Source organism: Silene latifolia, unplaced genomic scaffold (assembly GCF_048544455.1).
Source record: "Silene latifolia isolate original U9 population unplaced genomic scaffold, ASM4854445v1 scaffold_584, whole genome shotgun sequence".
Taxonomy (NCBI): domain Eukaryota; kingdom Viridiplantae; phylum Streptophyta; class Magnoliopsida; order Caryophyllales; family Caryophyllaceae; genus Silene; species Silene latifolia.
Window position 1 is genome coordinate 9,549 of NW_027413494.1, and position 19,420 is coordinate 28,968.

Consider the following 19,420-nt stretch of genomic DNA (forward strand, 5'->3'; position numbering starts at 1 on the left):
TGCCAGCCACTCAACCTGTCACCAAGCCTGTGAATCAAGTTTGGAGACCAAAAGCCAGTTCCAGCTAGTAAGAGTAAAGGGAAAGGAACCACTCCTTCTACTCCTGTAGTTGTGACTCATTCAGGCACCGGTGGAAGTCCAATTAAAAACCCCAGTTGTTTGGCAAAGGAATGGACAATATACTTCTGGACCTACCCCTATCAGGCCTATTGTTAGGATGAGTAGGCGGGAGGTGATGAAGGTGCTTGTAGTGTTCACACTTTTGGCCGCAAACATTCCTTGAAGCTCTAAATAAATCCAAAGCACCTAAGGTAGGAGTTGGGACAAGTGGTAGTGAACTTCCCTCCCTTGTGGGGGATGTATAATCTTGGGTTTTGGAATGTGAGGGGACTAAATAATCCTACTAAACAAAGGCACGTGAAATGGTTTATGTATATGAACAAAGTAGGCTTATTTGGTCTCCTGGAGACAAAGGTTAAAACCTTGTCTCTAAAGTGTCTGAATAGTATTCTCATGGATGGTTGGAGTGTATCAACAAACAATAGATGGCATAAAGGAGGGAGGATTTGGGTTCTGTGGAATCCTTCTATCTATCAGGTTGATTTCCTGGATTATTCTGCTCAATGTATTAACATGAGGGTACTGGAAATAGCTACTAACAAGAAATTTAGTCTGTCTATGGTGTATGGTTTTAATGATTTATATGGCAGGCATGAGTTGTGGGATCAATTGATCAGGTTTGCATCTACTGTTCAAGGCCCTTGGCTGGTGTGTGGGGATTTCAACACAGTCCTGGCTCACTCTGAAAGGTTGGGAGGTAGCAGTACAGATGCTGAAATTGAAGATTTTCTAGCTTGTGTGGCCAAGTGTGAGTTATTTGATAGCCCTGCAATGGGGTCTTTGTTCACCTGGAACAACAAGCAAGATGCTGCCACAAGGGTGTATAGTAGGCTGGACAGAGCTCTCATAAATAGAGAGTGGGGTATGGATATGGAAGAGATGTATGCTCACTTTTTGCCTGAGGGTGATTTTGATCATACTCCATGTATTATCAAGAGTAAAAATCAGCCTGCTCAGCATAAGAAGCCTTTCAAATACTACAATATGTGGGGGAAGGCTCCTTTTTATCTGAATACCCTTAGTGGTTGGTGGAATACTTCTTATCAAGGCACTAAAATGTTCTGTTTAGTTTCCAAGCTCAAATTTCTCAAGGCAAAATTCAGAAATTATAATAAAGAGCATTTCTGTGATATTAAAAATAGCTCCTTGATGGCCTTGAAAAATCTGGAGTATATTCAAAGTCAAATTGTTCAATTTCCAGGTGATAAGGATTGGATTGAAAAGGAAACTGTTGCTCTCAAGGAGTATAGAGAATTGAAGGAGGCTTGTGCCCAGTTTCTCAGTTAAAAAGCTAAAGCCAGTTGGATTAAAGATGGTGACAGCAATTCTAAGTATTTTCATGGTGTCATTAAGGCCATTTTTGAGGAATCAAGTTCGGCTATTAAAGATGTGAATGGTGTGGAGCATGATGATCCCCAGCATATTCAGGAGGCTTTTTTGCAGTACTATAAAAGCTTATTGGGGGAATCTGTGCCTACTACAAAAGTTAATGCTAAAATTATCAGGAAGGGTATTACTTGCAGTGCTGCTCACAGTTCCATTCTTCTCAAACCCATCACTGATGATGAAGTCAAGGCAGCTATCTTTTCCATTCCTGAACATAAATCTCCTGGACCAGATGGTTATTCCAGTGCATTCTATAAGGATTCTTGGAGTATTATTGGTGATGAGGTTTGTCAAGCTGTTAAAGATGTTTTTAAATCAGGTAAGCTACTTAGACAACTGAATTCCACTATTCTTACACTTATCCCAAAGAGTAAGATGCCTACTATTGTCACTCAGTTCAGGCCTATTGCATGTTGCAATGTCCTCTACAAGTGTGTATCCAAACTCTTATGTAATAGGCTGGCTGAGGTGCTACCTGAGCTGATTAGTTTAAACCAAGGGGGCTTCATCAAAGGTAGAAGTATTATGGAAAACATTTTGGTGTGTCAAGATCTTGTTAGGCTTTATAATAGACAAGCTTGTTCCCCTCGTTGTATGTTTAAGATGGATTTGATGAAGGCTTATGACTCAGTTAGTTGGGAGTTTTTGGGTGATTTGTTGATTTCTTTTCACTTCCCTAAACAATTCAGAGATTTAGTAATGGAATGTGTGACTAGTGCAACCTTTTTTATCTCCCTTAATGGGGAAACTTTTGGATTCTTTCCTGGTAAGAGGGGCCTTAGACAGAGGGATCCCATGTCACCTCTTCTATTTACTTTGAGTATGGAGTATCTGAGTAGAATTCTGAATTGTGCCACAGAGAAAATGCCTTTTCAGTATCACCCCCTTTGCAAATCACTTAAGTTGACACATTTAATGTTTGCTGATGACTTATTAATGTTTTGTAAGGGGAATGCACACTCTATAATGCTCTTGTTAAGGGCCTATTCTGCTTTTTCTGATGCATCTGGACTTAAGATGAATGCTCAGAAGTCTAGTGTGTATTTCAATGGAGTCAATACTCAGCTTAAGCATGACATCATGTCCATCTCTGGGTTTATTGAAGGTTCCTTGCCTTTTAAATACCTTGGGGTGCCTATTACAGCTGGCAGGCTTCTGAAGAAAGACTGTGTATTGTTGATTGATAAGATAGTGGCCAGGATCAGATGCTTAGGAGCTAAACACCTCTCTTATGGTGGCAAACTAGTCTTAGTATCTTCAGTGTTATCTACAATGCATAGTTATTGGGCTGCTATGTTTGTTCTCCCAAAGAGTGTCCTTAAGAGGGTTGATGATATTTGTAGAAACTTTCTTTGGGAAGGCAGTTCTGAATATGGTAAAGTGCCTTCTGTTGCTTGGCATAAGGTGTGTGTGCCAAAACAGGAGGGGGGTCTTGGTCTTAAACAATCTCAATCTTGGAATATTGCATTGGTTGGCAAATTAGTTTGGTGGATTGTTGTGCAACCTGATAGGCTGTGGGTGCAGTGGGTGCATCATGTGTATTTAAAGGGCTCTGCTTGGCTTCAGTATAATCCCCCTACAGATTGTTGCTGGTATTGGAGGAAGATCTGTAGTGTTAAGGATACTATCAATGGTGGATTTGTTGAGGGTCGGTGGAGTCTCAATTCTGGTTCGTACACTGTGAAGGGTTGTTATCAATGGCTTAGGGAGAAGAAGGAACTGGTGGACTGGCACAAGGCTGTATGGTGCCCTGTAGCTGCTCCAAAACATAATTTTATAGCATGGCTTGTGGCTCACCAAGCTCTGAAACTGAAAGATAAACTGGTTCTGTTTGGTGTCTGTGCTGATGATCTCTGCTGTATCTGTCAGTTGTTCCCAGAAACGCATCATCATCTGTTTACTAACTGCCAGTTCAGTCAAGATCTTCTGACTTGTTTGAAATCGGTTGTGCGATATTAGTGCTAATGGATTTTTACTCACTATTGCTCGCAGAAGATGGAGTAACATCAGGAAAAAAATTACTACTGCAGCTCTTATTGCTTGCTGGTATTTTATCTGGTTGCAGCGTAATGAAGCAAGGATCAATCATTGCCTCACTAGACCTAGCATTATTGCAGGTCAAGTTCAGGAGGTTCTTAGAAGTCGTTTTCAATGTTGTAAACCTGTTTGCATCTCTCAACAAGATGTGCACTGGTTGTCTAAGGTGCACTTAGTTTAATATTTGCACTCAAATTTGTGACTTTTGTATTCAAAAGATGTGATGTAATTTGCGCTTATTAATGATAAAGCTTACCTTTTAGCAAAAAAAAAAAAAAAAAATTAAGAAAAAAATTATAATATTATATATGAATAATCATAAATTATAATAATGAAAAAATAGTAATTTTTTACTAATAATATTCTTAATAACAATAATAAATAATAATGTCAATATTAATAATGATATTAGTAAAAATAGTTGTTTCGAATAAAAACACTCAAGTAAGAGTTGCTCGAATCCGGGTCGGGTCAACGCGCTCCTCTCAGACGATGGCACCTCGAACCTATGCTTGCTCTCTCCGGATGGATCTTTTACGCGTAACAAATAGGGCCTCGAAGGGTTCGAAATAGGTCCTTCTCGATGCCTTACGGATCTTGGTGGATAGTTGAGACCTTGCTTGAAGCTAAGGTTTCCGTGCCCTCTCATAGTAGCTCGAGTAGTCTTACTTCTAGAGAGAGGAAGTTGTTGGTGAGAAGTATTTTACCATTGATTGGTCAATAATGAGGTATTTATAGGTTTCTATGTGTACCTCAAATGATGGCTTGGAAAGCATGGTTACCATATTCGCTATGAATACGCCTTACCGATTCGCGATTCGCTTATAGAAAATGTGTTATATGTATTTTCAGTAATCAATTTGATAGAATTCGCTTTTAACGATTCGTGATTCGTAGGGTATCAAGCGAATCTGTAACCATGTTTGCAAGCGTGTTGACTTGTATGACCCCGTATTGGCTAGTGGGTCAAGTCGGTTGAGCGTGCCCCATCAATAATATTAATAATAAATGTTATTAATTTTAATAATAATACCAATAATAATAATAATAATAATAATAATAATAATAATAATAATAATAATAATAATAATAATAATAATAATAATAATAATAATAATAATAATAATAATAATAATAATAATAATAATAATAATAATAATAATAATAATACATTATTATTCACAACAACAACAACAACAACAACAACAACAACAACAACAACAACAACAACAACAACAACAACAACAACAACAACAACAACAACAACAACAACAACAACAACAACAACAACAACAACAACAACAACAACAACAACAACAACAACAACAACAACAACAACAACAACAACAACAACAACAACAACAACATTAACATTAATAACATTATTATTCATTTTAATAATAATATTCATAATAATAGTAGTAATTATAATAAACAAATTATTAATAACATTATTATTAACAATATTATTAAATATAATAATAATAATAATAAAGAATAATAATATTAAAAAAATAGTATTATTGATAACAAAATTAATAATAACTATTAAATTTAAGAAGAGTAAAGTGAAATGATTTGAACTTAATGGAGTGAATCGAATCGAATCGAATCGAATGGAGCTAAGTCAATTTGAACTGAATCGAATGGAGTGAACGAATCGAATCGAACTTAATGGAGTGAATGAATCTGAATCGAATCGATTTGAACCGAATGAATAATAGAAATGAGTGAATCGAAATGGGCTGAAAATAAGCCAGAAAGAACAGGGCCTTATTCTCTAAAATAAATCAATGGATAGGGATTTAAAATTCCCTTTTAAGTTGGATAACTTTTTTTGTACACATTGTGATATTATTAAGTACAATGGTTGATATTATTAAGGACGGACATGTGATATTGTTTCAGAGTTGTGTGATATTGTTTTAGGGACACTGGTAGGAATATAACTTTTTTTTATCAACTCTTAGTAAACTGTGATATTGTTTCAGGAGTTGTTTGATACTTTGCTTAAGTTGTTGTGATATTAGTTCTAAAAATAATAATGTTGAGACTAGGTTGTTTGAATCTTATTTCTTTGATATTGTTTTGGTACCCAGTGTGATATTGTTCCGTAAACATGTTGATATTGTTGTATTTATTCTCTAAAATAAAATCAGGGGCTAGGGATTGAAAATTCCTTTTTAGTTGGATAAGTTGTGATATTATTCAGCAGACAAAATTGTGATATTATTGCACTCACTGGTTGATATTGTCTACTATGTACTGTGATATTTTAATCATATTTTTGTAATATTGTTTCCTAAAAACATCCAATTGTAGTGGTAATATTTATGAATACTGGTGATATTGTTTCACTTGAAATGTGATATTCCTTAGTAGTATTTTACAATATAATACAATATAATAAAATACGTATACAAGCAAGTGTAATGTTGTTATATTGTTTAACTATTATGATGATATTTTTTTTGAATCAAGTGTGATAAACCTTCAAATGAGGTGGGATAGTATTTAATAATGGCAACAAAACAACATTAGTAATTATGCGGTTTTTATAACATTGATACCCAAAATGGAAAGAATACAAAATGCCATTTGGAATGACGTACAAGGGAAAAAAATGGAGAGAATACAAAAATGATGCCATTTGGAATGACATACAAGAAAGAAATTGTATAGTATAAGCAATAAAAAGTCGATTGTGAAAAGTTGATGATGTAAAATAAACTTCCTCAGCATGCAGAAGCCCTTAATCACTATCAACAAGTGAAGAAATCTGCAAAACAAACAGACAAAAACAGTGACATAACGTCAGTAATAAGTTTGACAAAATATAACTTCTTTTGATCAACGGAAAACTGTGATATTGTTTCAAGGGTTGTATGATATTATGTTTTAGTTGTTGTGATATTAATCCTCAGGAACAACAACAGTGGCTAGGGATATAAAAATCCTTTTTTTGTTTGATATTGTTGGGGTACATAGTGTGATATTTTTGAATACACGTGTTGATATTGTTTGGTTAATTCTGAAAATAGATAGGGATTTAAAATTGATAAATGTTGCCAGTGACAAGTGATATTGTTTTTAAATGATTGTGATATTGTTTCAAAGTAGACACCTTTTAAATAAGTGATATTTTTTAATATTGGGATGATATTGTCTACAATCAAGTATATATTCTGATAGTGGTTAACAAGGTACTGATATTATTTACCATGGAATGTGATATTTTTTAGCATGGACTGTGATATTGTTTATCAGGGTCACACTTCAGCAACTGTGGTATAGCACACGTAAAAGTGAAATAATAAAAGTTGTAAGACAAATTACTTACATCGGATTCATGATCAAACGAGTGTTGTGATGTATCAACAGCTGGATTAGGGCAATTCCGCTTATCATGATGTGCCATTTGTTTACAATTATTGCAAAATCTTTTCGGCTTTTGTGCCTTTGCAACGGACTGATCTTTCTTGGACATCAACCTCTTGCCAGTACCCTTGTTTTTTTATTGAACAGGAGGTAGTATACGGACCTCAGATGAAGACTTAACCCCAAGGAGCATCTCCAACTCTTGGTGTTTAGTCAATTTTTCAGCACCAGACTTGAAATTTTGTCTAAATGTCTTCAGTAATGAAGTCAGTTCATTTATGTGATTTTCAGGCAGAGATTTGAGCAGTGTTAATGTTGAGTAGAATTCAGACCAGACAGTCGAAATCTGAAGCTTAGTGACATGCGACGAAGTAAAATCATCCAACAATTGACCGTGAACATCATACAAGGGCATTTTTTTAGTGTTCTTTGTCCACCTACTGAGAAGATACTTATCAGGTATCTTTTTGATCCCTTTACCTGATAAAATCCAGATGATGTGTTTACATATGTATCCCTTCCTCTCAAACAGCTTGCATGAACATGTTGCATCAAACGTTGAAGGATTAAATGCGACAGTGTAAGTCTTATTGAAGATAGAATCTTCAACTTCTAGGAACCTTGTACTGCCCTCCCTTGAAGAATCACCAGCACTACATGAGTTTAGAGAATCAATGCACTGCTGTTCGAATTCATAAAGAGAGCGTGCGTATAAACAGTCGATGCATGAACCTCAAGGCTAAGAAGGGTTTTGGTTTGAGGTAGGGAGTGATCACTATCTCTATCAAGAGATTTTTGGGTGTACCGTTGCTGATCCATAGCACTTTGAAAGCGCATCCAAAACTCAACAAGTGTGCCATGAGGATTCTCAAACCGCTTAAAGAAGCTGTTTTCGCTCTCAGAGCGTTGCGTTGTTCTTAAAAGACAACCAAGAGGAATATCACGATAATACGCCGGAATCCAACGTTGCCGCTTGGAAAACAGATATTGCAACCATGCATTATCTTCCAATTGAAACTCACTGATCAACGAACACCACCTCTCTTCGAAGTCAGAAGGCTCTAAGTCTGAATCCCAAACAACAGAATTCAGACGAGTGACGAAGTCAGTCTCTTTGGTCACTGTCGTGCCTACCTTTTCAGGTAATTTCTTCATAATATGCCACATGCAATAGCGGTGGGCAGCAGTCGTAAAAGTAGCAGGGACTGCAATTTTCATAGCAGGACATTGATCGGTAAAAAAGCAATGGGGTTCCTTCCCACCCATACAATCTAAGAATTTTGTGAAAATCCATTTAAAATTCTGGTCATTCTCCTAGACATAAGCGAAGCGCCAAAAGTGACGGACTTCTTGTGATGATCAACACCAGTAAAGGGAGCAAAGATCATGTCGTACTTATTAGTTGAATAGGTTGGGTCAAAAGTCACCGCCTCACCGTATAGAGCGTAATTACGACGTCTTCTTTGCATCGATCAGCCCAAAATACACGAAACAAACACTTATTCTCGATCAATATCATAGGCATAATAAAAACCTTCCGGGTTTCATGAAGGGTTTCAACTGTTCTACAAACATTTGAGCATCCTTAAGACCTATAAAACACTTGATTTCCCTTCCAAAATTCTTAAAGTCGATCAAAGAAGCTCCAATATTTTCATAGCCGTCAACATATTCCTTGACGGACCTGAAAGTAGAGGTTGGGCCAATATTGACCTTGCAATTATCAACGATGGTTTGTTTATGTTGCAAAGCAAGGTTTCTACATTTTTTCTGAAATTCTCTATACTTGAGTGGAGAAAGACGGTGGTTATGGGCAGCATGAAACTGATCAACAACAAAGAGTGGCACTTGAACTTGGTCAATTTCTTTAATAACAAATTTAAACAAAATCCTAGCTTTACAACCAATCCTAGTAACCTTAGTCTTCTTCGGATTATAGGCCTTGACCATTGGCTCCTCCTCCTCACCAGTAATGGGTAATATTGTCGGCTTAGAATCCCTAAATCCTTCCGGTGACAGACAATCAATTTTGTCCTAATATCTCCACTACTACGAAACCTTTTCGTTGAAGATTTCCTTGGTTCAAAACCACATGCTATTGCATAAGTCTCATAAAACTGTATACCCTCGTCTAATGTAGCAAAAGTTTGTCCTATTGTAGGTGTAATTTCAGTTGCAATATTTCTGACCCACTCTTCAGAACCTCCAGGGGTCACCATCAAAGAAAGACGATTCCCAGCATGCACCTCATCAACGTCTATGCATTGTGGAGTAGGAACAGGTACCACAGGGACAACAAAAGTATTTTCTACAGCAAGAGAAGTTGAATAAACAAATTATAACAAATATAACTAGATTATTACAAAACTATGATATTGTGAAGGAATGCATGTGATATTGTGCAACATAAAATGTGATACTGATGAATACAAAATAAATACGCAACCATATTGCAGCCTATGATACTGTGAAGGAATACATGTGATATTCTGGAGCATAACATGTGATACAAATATAACAAATATTAGTAGATTATAACAAAACTATGATATTGTGAAGGAATGCATGTGATATTGTGTAACATAAAATGTGATACTGATGAATATAAAATAAATACGCAAACCGTATTGCGACCTATGATAATCTTGTGAAAGAATACATGTGATATTCTGGAGCATAACAGTGATACAAATATAACAAATATAACTAGATTATAACAAAACTATGATATTGTGAAGGAATGCATGTGGTATTGTGTAACATAAAATGTGATACTGATTAATATAAAATAAATACGCAACCGTATTGCAGCCTATTATACTTTGAAGGAATACATGTGATATTCTGGAGCATAACATGTGATACAAATGCACAGAAACTGATTACAAGTCATGTACTGCAGCCTATGATACTGTAAAGGACTCAATGTGATATTCTAAAGCATAACATGTGATACTAATGCACAGAGAGTAATTACCAGTCATGTACTGCAGCCTATGATACTGTAAAGGACTCAATGTGATATTCTGAAGCATAACATGTGATACTAATGCACAAAAAGTAGATATGAGTCATGTACTGCAGCCTATGATACTGTAAAGGACTCAATGTGATATTGTAAAAGGGAAACTGATTCTAATGAGCAGTAATCAGGCAAACAAAAACTATAAAATGTGATACTATTCAGAATTAATTATGATACTCTACTGAATAAAAAGTGATACAAAGGAAACTGTTAAATAACGATCAAAACTTGAAGTAAACACAAGCAGTGAATGCAAAATAAACTTGATGATAAACAAAACAGACAATTAGTACATCATTTTTATACGTCAATTAGAAGATGAAGAAAACAGAGAATAAATTTTAACACATCAAATAGCAAAAACTACATGTTGAAGAAAGTAGATAATCAGTACATGATTTTAATACATAAAATAGCACGAATTGATGAATCCGTGATTGATGTTGATGAATTATAACATCAATTATGACAAAAAACCAGTAATTACACAACGAATTCAGTCGAAGATACAATAACAATAAAACATCATGCAATAAAACAGGAAAACAGAATGAAAAAATTAAAACATAAAATAAAAGAAGCAAAAAACGATGAAATCCCTGACATTGAATATGTTAAAATTGAGGAAAAAAAAGATGAAGACGACGGATGATGAAAAAGTCAATGAGAATGAGCAACTGAGACGAATGATGAAGAAAACCGCTGGAAATCGATCACGGATGATGATGAACACAGTGAAGATGACAACGAGAGCGAAGAAGACGACAACGCGAAAAATTGACGGCGTCGAGAATGAAAAGCGTGATTGCGGAAGAGAGAGAGAAAGTAAATGAATTCAAATGGTGAGATTTGAGCTGATAATAGGGTTTATATAACAAGTTTAGGAAATGACGAAAATAACCTTACTAATAGCTTGATATAAAGCAGTATTGTTATGACTCATGTGTGATATTGTAGATGGACTCATGGACTCAAATAATTAGGTAGGACTCATGTGATCCTAATTCTATATATATATATATATATATATATATATATATATATATATATATATATATATATATAGAAATAGGATCACATGAGTCCACCCTATCTTTTTGAGTCCGTGAGTCCATGATATAATATCACACGTTATATTAAATAATATCACAGTTTACTGATGTATCATACGTTATACTAAACAATATCACAATTTGGAAAAAAAAAACTTTTTGAAAAAAAAAAAATGAAAAAAAAAATCGTGATATTGTTTTGTAATACAATATCACACGTTGTGTTAAACAATATCACACGTTATACTAAACAATATCACAGCTTTCATGAAAAAAAATTGTTAAAAAAAAATTTCGAAAAAAAAAAATTCGAAAAAAGAAATTTGAAAAAAAAATTCGTGATATTGTTTTGTAATACAATATCACAAGTTATGCTAAACAATATCACACGTTATACTAAACAATATCACAGCTTACACGGAAAAAAAATTTTCGAAAAAAAAATTGTTAAAAAAAAAATTTTCGAAAAAAAAATTTCGAAAAAAAAAAATTCGAAAAAAAAAATTTCGAAAAAAAAAAATAATTTTGAAAAAAAAAATTCGTGATATTGTTTTGTATAGTGCGTGATATTGTTTTATGGACTCATTGACTCAAATATTTAGGTGGACTCACCGGATCCCACCTCTATATATATATATATATATATATATATATATATATAGAGAGGCCGGATCCGGTGAGGCACCTCATTATGGCGAGGCGGCCGGACTCACCAAATTCCTTCATTAGACTTAGAATGGACTGTTAGCTTGACGTCAGATTCCAAGGCTGTCAACCTTAATTCTCTCCCTTACTTTCCCTTTCAATTCCAGATTCCCCCCTTTTCCCTCCCTCACTCCTCTATAACATCTCCTCTCCATTTCACATTTTCACTACTTTCAAGCTTTCATCAACTTCATCAATGGCGGAAAATGGCGATACCATTGCACCGTAGTCATTCATGGAGAAAATCCGAGAAACTCCATTTCCACGACAGTAGCAACAGTGGTCATCAAAAGGATAAACCGAAAGAGCAAGAGAAACTTCACCAACACTCGTCTTCCTCCTCCTCTTCGTCAGATGATGAATCTGACAAGCACAAAACGACGTCGTCTCCTTCCGCTATGAAAAATAAGGTATCTCGCCTCTTTGGCCGGGAGAAACCTGTTCACCAATTCGTATTGCTTACTTTTATTTGTATAATTGAGGAAAACGACACTGAAATTTGTCGAATTTAGTTGTTTATTGATGGACTGGACGATTGTTGAAGGTTTTGGATTGATCAAATAGCTATGATAAGGCAGTTAATGTAAGAATGAGCTATTGTTGACAAACGGCGACATGTTTGTCGTCATAATCACGTGTTTGGTGATACCGGTGGTTAGTCTGGTAGTAGTTTATGAATGGTGCCATGTTGGGGGTGGATACACAAATAATGATACCACATACAAGCAGTAATATTCTTAGATACACAAATTGATTTGTGTATGATATGTGTATCCAGAGTTATTTTTATGTGTATCCGAGGGGTTGTACGATTTATGAAATCGATTGATCAGCAACGAGGTGATATCAAGTTTGGTGGATCCATGGTGGCCACTAAATTACTGTTTTTGTGTTTTGTTAGCAAAATACGATTATGAAGCTTTTCATTTTCCATTAATTGCATAGGCACGACCCACGCCTATTTATCAGTCCTCTTTATTTTTTCCTTATTTGGTGAATCTCAGACCTTATTTTGTGAATCTCAGACCTTGTTCAGTGAATTTGAGAGCTTGTTTTGTGAAACTTGATCATCATAAGTGGTTAAAATCACCTTTTTTGCTCTTTTCCTTATTTGGTGAATCTCAGACCTTATTTTGTGAATCTCATACCTTATTCAGTGAATCTTAGGGCTTGTTTTGTGAAACTTGATCATTATAAGTGGTTAAAATCACCTATTTTGCTCTTTTCTTTATTCGGTGAATCTCAAACTTTGTTTTGTGAATCTCAGACCTTGTTCAGTGAATCTTATAGCTTGTTTTGTGAAACTTGGTCATAATAAGTGGTTAAAATCACCTTTTTTTGCCTTTTTCCTTATTTGGTGAATCTCAGGCCTTATTTTGTGAATCTCATACCTTATTCAGTGAATCTTAGGGCTTGTTTATTAGGTGAATCTCAGACTTTGTTTTGTGAATCTCAGACCTTGATCAGTGAATCTTAGAACTTGTTTTGTGAAACTTGGTCATCATAAGTGGTTAAAATCACGTTTTTTGCTCTTTTCCTTGTTTGGTGAATCTCAAACCTTATTTTGTGAATCTCATACCTTATTCAGTGAATCTTAAGGCTTGTTTTGTGAAACTTGATCATCATAAGTGGTTAAAATCACCTATTTTGCTCTTTTCTTTATTAGGTGAATCTCAAACTTTGTTTTGTGAATCTCAGACCTTGTTCAGTGAATCTTAGAGCTTGTTTTGTGAAACTTGGTCATAAAATCACCTTTTTTGCTCTTTTCCTTATTTGGTGACTCTCAGACCTTATTTTGTGAATCTCGTACCTTATTCAGTGAATCTTAGGACTTGTTTTGTGAAACTTGATCATCATAAGTGGTTAAAATCACCTTTTTTGCTCTTTTCCTTATTTGGTGAATCTCAGACCTTATTTTGTGAATCTCATACCTTATTCAGTGAATCTTAGGGCTTGTTTTGTGAAACTTGATCATTGTAAGTGGTTAAAATCACCTATTTTGCTCTTTTCTTTATTCGGTGAATCTTAGACTTTGTTTTGTTCCTCAACATGAAGGTGGGAAAAGATCAGAAGCTATTATTGTATTTAAGTTTAATACACTAAATTCTTAAATTAACTAGGCTATATGAGATTCGAACTCATACCTTTGTGCAAGATTTGCACATTGCTCTCCCATTTGAGCTAATAGCCGTTAAGATATACGAGTACATAACAAAGATTAAATAAGGGGAACCTTAAGCTAATAGCTAACAAAGATATACGAGTACATATAGTATGTTCATTAGATGGCTGGAATTAGTGAGCTAGTACCAAATTGGTAGCCAACATGCCTTAATAGTTGGAAAACAAATATTAGGTGGTTGTTTGAAAAAGCGAGTTATAAGGTAATAATTTCAGGATTGATGAATGACATGTACTTCTCGACCAATTTCTGTTCCTCCACTGAGCTTGTTGAACTACCTTTCATGTGTTTCTTTAATATTTCCACCGTGTCAGTTTGACCTTCACGCAGCGCCCAATTTAAAGCATTGCTTCCATCACGAGCCTGTAAATGACACCAGTGACAATTAATTGCATTACTGGAGGTGATAATACGGGCTGTTTCGAGTCTAAAAATCTGAGTGTAAAATATCTAACAAACTGTGCACATAATTTACGCCATATGAATTGCATTTAGAGAGGTTAAGTCTGGAAATTTGGATTGACAATGGCTGCAGCATTATCGGCAAACCAAACAGCGCCAAGAAGAATAATTGAATAAAGCTAACAATGCTAACACGAAAACTGCTGGATATGCAAGTATTATATATAAATGTATACCAAGATTGCCTAATTCAACATGAAGATGTAACATTCAGTTCCGCAATAGGCTCTCTCTCAGAGTAGCTAACTGATGACTGAAACAAGTATTGTGATACAAATATGGTTGTCTTACGGGGTTAGGCTTCCCCTTCTCGACAGTGGCCATAACATGTCACCAACACAACCCTTTGGGTAACCTGTTAAGCTTACCCAATGTTGGTGTGAAATTGTCTCTAAGGAGGCCAGAGACCAACTGATGGAACAAAATGATACGTACTCCATCCTCGACCATTACTATAGCTACTAGAGTTATTTGTCGGTCATTCTAGCTATAACAAACAGGAGAACCAACTTTACCTGCAATGCATACACCATAGATTAAAAAAAGGAAACAAATGTCAAGACCCGTGGAGATAATACAGCTTCAGATTATAACACAACTGTACTTCGCAGAATTGTCGGGACTTGAAAAATCAATTGGTAAGCATATTAGAACTTGGTTCATTTCAGGACTCTCCAAAAGCACAAATGAAAACGGCTAGAGGGTAAACCATGGATAAGATATGCACGAAGGTATACCACAAAATCAAACATAGCGAAGAAGGTGACTACTGCTTAGTAAAGAGTCCTGACCTGCATTTGTACAAGAATATGACCAAATTGAAGTCCAATAATGCAAGTCACAGCGGCTGTCAGAGACCTGTAGTCAAAGATGTATCAATGTCAGAACTCAGAGCACATTCGCAAAAAAAAATTAACCTAAAAGCAATTGCCAGAGAGCACTCAGCAGTATTTCAGTTTCTACAAATTTAATTAATCGTAGCAGAGAATTTATACCATAAATACAGTATATTGAATCCAAAATATTATTCAAAAAAAAGGAAACTCAGATTACCCCAAAATTCCTTCCGGATCAAATGGAGCATGACACCATGAAGGTGAACTCTCAGGGATTCCAAATCTGGTCTTGTTACACTCCAATAAGGTAGACAATTGTTAAATATATCCAACATCATCAAAGACTCGTACAAATGTTACAAAAGATATACCTTCAAATTTCCATAAGAAGGCTTGGCATAGAGATGACTAGTACCAAGCACAAAGCGATCAATCATTGCTGCAGAATTGCAGGCAGGACTCAGGTCACCTCTCAGTCCACATTTAATCTACAAAAATGAATAAGACAGGCCATAAACAATTAAACCTCCATAAAAACAAAATAATAAGGAATGTAAGCACATTGATAGTTGTGAAGACGAGATTAATCGGAGAAGACGGAAGGAAAAGTACGGATAAATTGAAACCACAAACTATTCAATTGAAAGTACCTGAGTTAATGGCGGGCAACGATTGACGAATTGAAACTCATTATTAATGGCGATCGAAAGCTCAATAAACAATTAAACCTGCGTAAAAACAAAATAATAAGGAATGTAAGCACAGTGATAGTGGTGAAGACGAGATTAATCGGAGAAGACAGAAGGAAAAGTACGGATAAATTGAAACCACAACTATTGAATCGAAAGTACCCGAGTTAATGGCGGATGGCGATTGACGAAGTGAAGCTCACTATTAATGGCGATCGAAAGCTCACCTTTAATGGCGATTAATCAAAGTGAAGATGAGTTAATTAAAGATGAGTTGAAGAGACAAGATGAGGAAGAAATAATTGGCGGATGGGAAGCTAGTAATGGCGATCGATCAAAAGCTCACCTTTAATGGCGAAATTCGAGCTTAAGCAAGATGAATATGGTTTGAAGAGAGAGAAAACGAAAAAGACTAAATGAAGCTGATGTATAGAATGTGTCGTTAGTTAGGAATAATAAAGGGGACAGGTGTCATAATCTGATTAATCTATAATAGTTAGATCCAATGGTTTAGAAGGTGTCCAGCCGCCTCACCCTAAGAAGGGTGCCTCACATGATTCAATCTCTCTCTCTCTCTCTCTCTCTCTATATATATATATATATATATATATATATATATATAGAGGCGGGATCTCGTGAGTTTGGTTCTTACGGTGAGTTGTGAGTTTGTGTGTTCACAAATCTCAGCCATTAGATAAAAAGAAATAGATGGCTGAGATTGAACTTTTAAATTTAAACAAAACAAAATCAGTTTACGTTCTCCATTCCTTAATATGATAAACAAAACTCTCGTTCATCTTCGTTACTCCTCCATTCCAGCTAAGAAATACATTCAGACGAACCATAGCATTTGAGAAAAAATAAAGTAGCAACAATAGTTTCTTCTCAATTTAAACAATTAACAATCAATTCATCAATTCTTATTGGCCATCAATTATGGCGAGTTCGAGTTGTGTCAGTTTTCCGTCGTTGTTGCGGTCGAATGATGTTCGGAATATTTCTCTTAATTCTGAGATCTGTTCGTCGCCTAGTTTCACTCCTTCACCGCCGACTTGTTTATCATTGCTCGTTGTTTCGTTTTGTTTTGTTCTTTTCTGGGATTTGAGAAATTGATTGATTTGGGGATTTTGATAGGGTTGAAATTGATGGATTTTGATGAAGATTATGATGATGATTAATTGATTATGTGCTCGATGGGGTTGAAATTGATTGATTTGGGGATTTTGATGGTGTTGAAATTGATTGATTTCGGGATTTTGATGGGGCTCGATGGTAGCTGCTGCTCCGCTCGTGGTGGTTACTGTTGTGGTGGTCTCGGTTGAGGCTCCTGGCTGTTCAATGGTGCACGAAAAGGTAACGGAGTAACGAAGTTGGAGACGACAGCTACCTTCACGCCAGCGTTTCTCAACAGATGAGAGACTTTCTCTGCATTTGGATCACAAAGCTTCTTGGTCTTCAAATAAATGACAACGGTATCACATCGCTCAGTACAGACTTTTAGTGAAAGAAAGAACAGTTTAGTACAAAATTTCAGTGAAACAGCGAATATTTTAGGAGTACATAACTTAAAGTGAAAGAAAGAACAATATCAAAACTCGTCAAAGGCATTTGCTCACCTTGTCAGTAATGTAGTACTCATGATTGTATAGCCCTTTGAAAATGCGAGCATCTGAGCAACCCATGGAATAAGCAACACAATGTATTGCCAGAAAGTTCTACTATCATCAACATATCTGCAATACAGAAGATTCGCCAATCTTAATCCAATAGCAAGCGGATGATTTCCGTTCTCATCTCTGCCGGAAAATGGCGTCAGTGTTACTCCCCATGATATTCCAGCGGATTATTGTTCGTCTTGTATTAATGGTGGTTGAGTTGGCAAGCTCCGATGTCGGGTTTTGTTGGAGAAGGTGGATAATAACATATACCAAAGATCGAAGAAGTAGTCACGTTTAAGCCTTGTTCTTAAGAGCTGTAGAATCTCCGCATGATTTAAATCAGATCGGTTACATAATATAGCATAGATTGATGATATCCACGAAGTTGCTGATGACTAAGTGAGAAAAGGACATTTATTATTTATATTGCTTCGTGTATCAGTGCTCGGACATATAATCGACATTGGATATGAGTATACAGTTGGTTCAACTTAAGTAGAAAGTATTAAACTTGTTACTTGATTGAGTCTTACGCTTAATCAGTCTCACATATCCCAATCAGTCTCACATATCCCCTCAGACGCTACAAGTAGGAATAACGAGAATGTTTGTGAAATGTTTCTAAAATCTTTTCATGAATGTACGAGTTGTTTGTTGATTTTTAGTTGGATTGTGGAACTTGGTTATGGTGATGGAAGGTTATGGGGTGAAAATGTAAATGAATGGCGATGATGGTAAAAAACAATAACATCATAATAATACGTGGTAAAAAAGAAAAAAGAGAGAGAAAAAACAAAGTCGTAAAAAAAAATCAAAGTGACACCGGAATAACATCACAATAGCACCAGAATAACAGCACAATAACATGCGGTAAAAAAAAAAGTAAAAATCAAAGTAGTAAAAAATCAAAGTGACACCGGAATAACATCACAATAACAGCAGAATAACAGTAGAATAACAGCACAATAACACGTGGTAAAAAAAGAAAAAAAAAATCAAAGTCGTAAAAAAAATCAAAGTGACACCAGAATAACATCACAATAACAGCAGAATAACAGTAGAATAACAGCATAATAACACGTGGTAAAAAAAAAGAAAAAAAATCAAGGTCGTAAAAAAAAATCAAAGTGGCACCGGAATAACAACACAATAACAGCACAATAACATGCAGTAAAAAAAAAAGAGTAAAAAAATCAAAGTAGTAAAAAAAATCAAAGTAGTAAAAAAATCAAAGTGACACCGGAATAACATCACAATAACAGCAGAATAACAGTAGAGTAACAACACAATAACACGTGGTAAGAAAAAAAAGAAAAAAAATCAAAGTCGTAAAAAAAATCAAAGTAACAGCCGAATAACATCACAATAACAGCGGAATAACAATAACATGTGGTAAAAAAAAAAGAGAAAAAAAATCAAAGTCATAAAAAAAATCAAAGTAAAAAAAGCACAATAACAGCATAATAACACGAGGTAAAAAAATAAGAGTAAAAAAAATTCAAGGAAAAAAAATTGGTACAAAATGAAAAAGAAAAAAAGGTAACATAATGTGAAAATTAGAGAAAAACATAAGAGAAAAAAAAAATCAAAGTTGTAAAAAAAAGCATAACAACACGAGGTACAAAAGGAGATAAAAAAATTAAAAAAAAAAAGAGTAACACTAGAAAAAAAGAGAAAATAAGTAAATGACAGTGATTTTATATGACATGTAAGATTAGATCTTGGTCATTCATCTCTAATATAATCTAGTGGCTGAGATTTTCCAAACTCACAACTAGTGGCTGAGATTTTCCAAACTCACAGCTCACCATAAGAACCAAAATCACCAAATCCAATCTTTATATAGAGGCGGGATCTCGTGAGTTTGGTTCTTATGGTGAGTTGTGAGTT

The 19,420-nt window shown here is 35.2% G+C and overlaps 1 protein-coding gene across 1 annotated transcript; it reads right to left on the bottom strand.

Annotated features, from left to right (window-relative positions):
- Positions 1-7,057: 7,057 nt before the first annotated feature.
- On the bottom strand, positions 7,058-14,880 carry LOC141639896 (uncharacterized). The gene is made up of 9 exons (XM_074448879.1): positions 14,863-14,880; positions 14,524-14,532; positions 14,361-14,414; positions 14,164-14,248; positions 9,899-9,967; positions 9,047-9,229; positions 8,514-8,927; positions 7,727-8,126; positions 7,058-7,574 (listed from the first exon to the last, which is right to left on the bottom strand). Exons 1-9 carry the CDS (start codon positions 14,878-14,880, stop codon positions 7,058-7,060), a joined length of 1,749 nt encoding a protein of 582 aa, XP_074304980.1.
- Positions 14,881-19,420: the final 4,540 nt, after the last annotated feature.

Coding starts and splice junctions, on each gene's coding strand:
- LOC141639896 (XM_074448879.1), bottom strand. Junction 8,928..9,046: donor TTTTGCTACATTAGACGAGG/GTATACAGTTTT, acceptor TGTCACCGGAAG/GATTTAGGGATTCTAAGCCG. Junction 8,127..8,513: donor GGAAATCAAGTGTTTTATAG/GTCTTAAGGATG, acceptor TGAAAATTGCAG/TCCCTGCTACTTTTACGACT.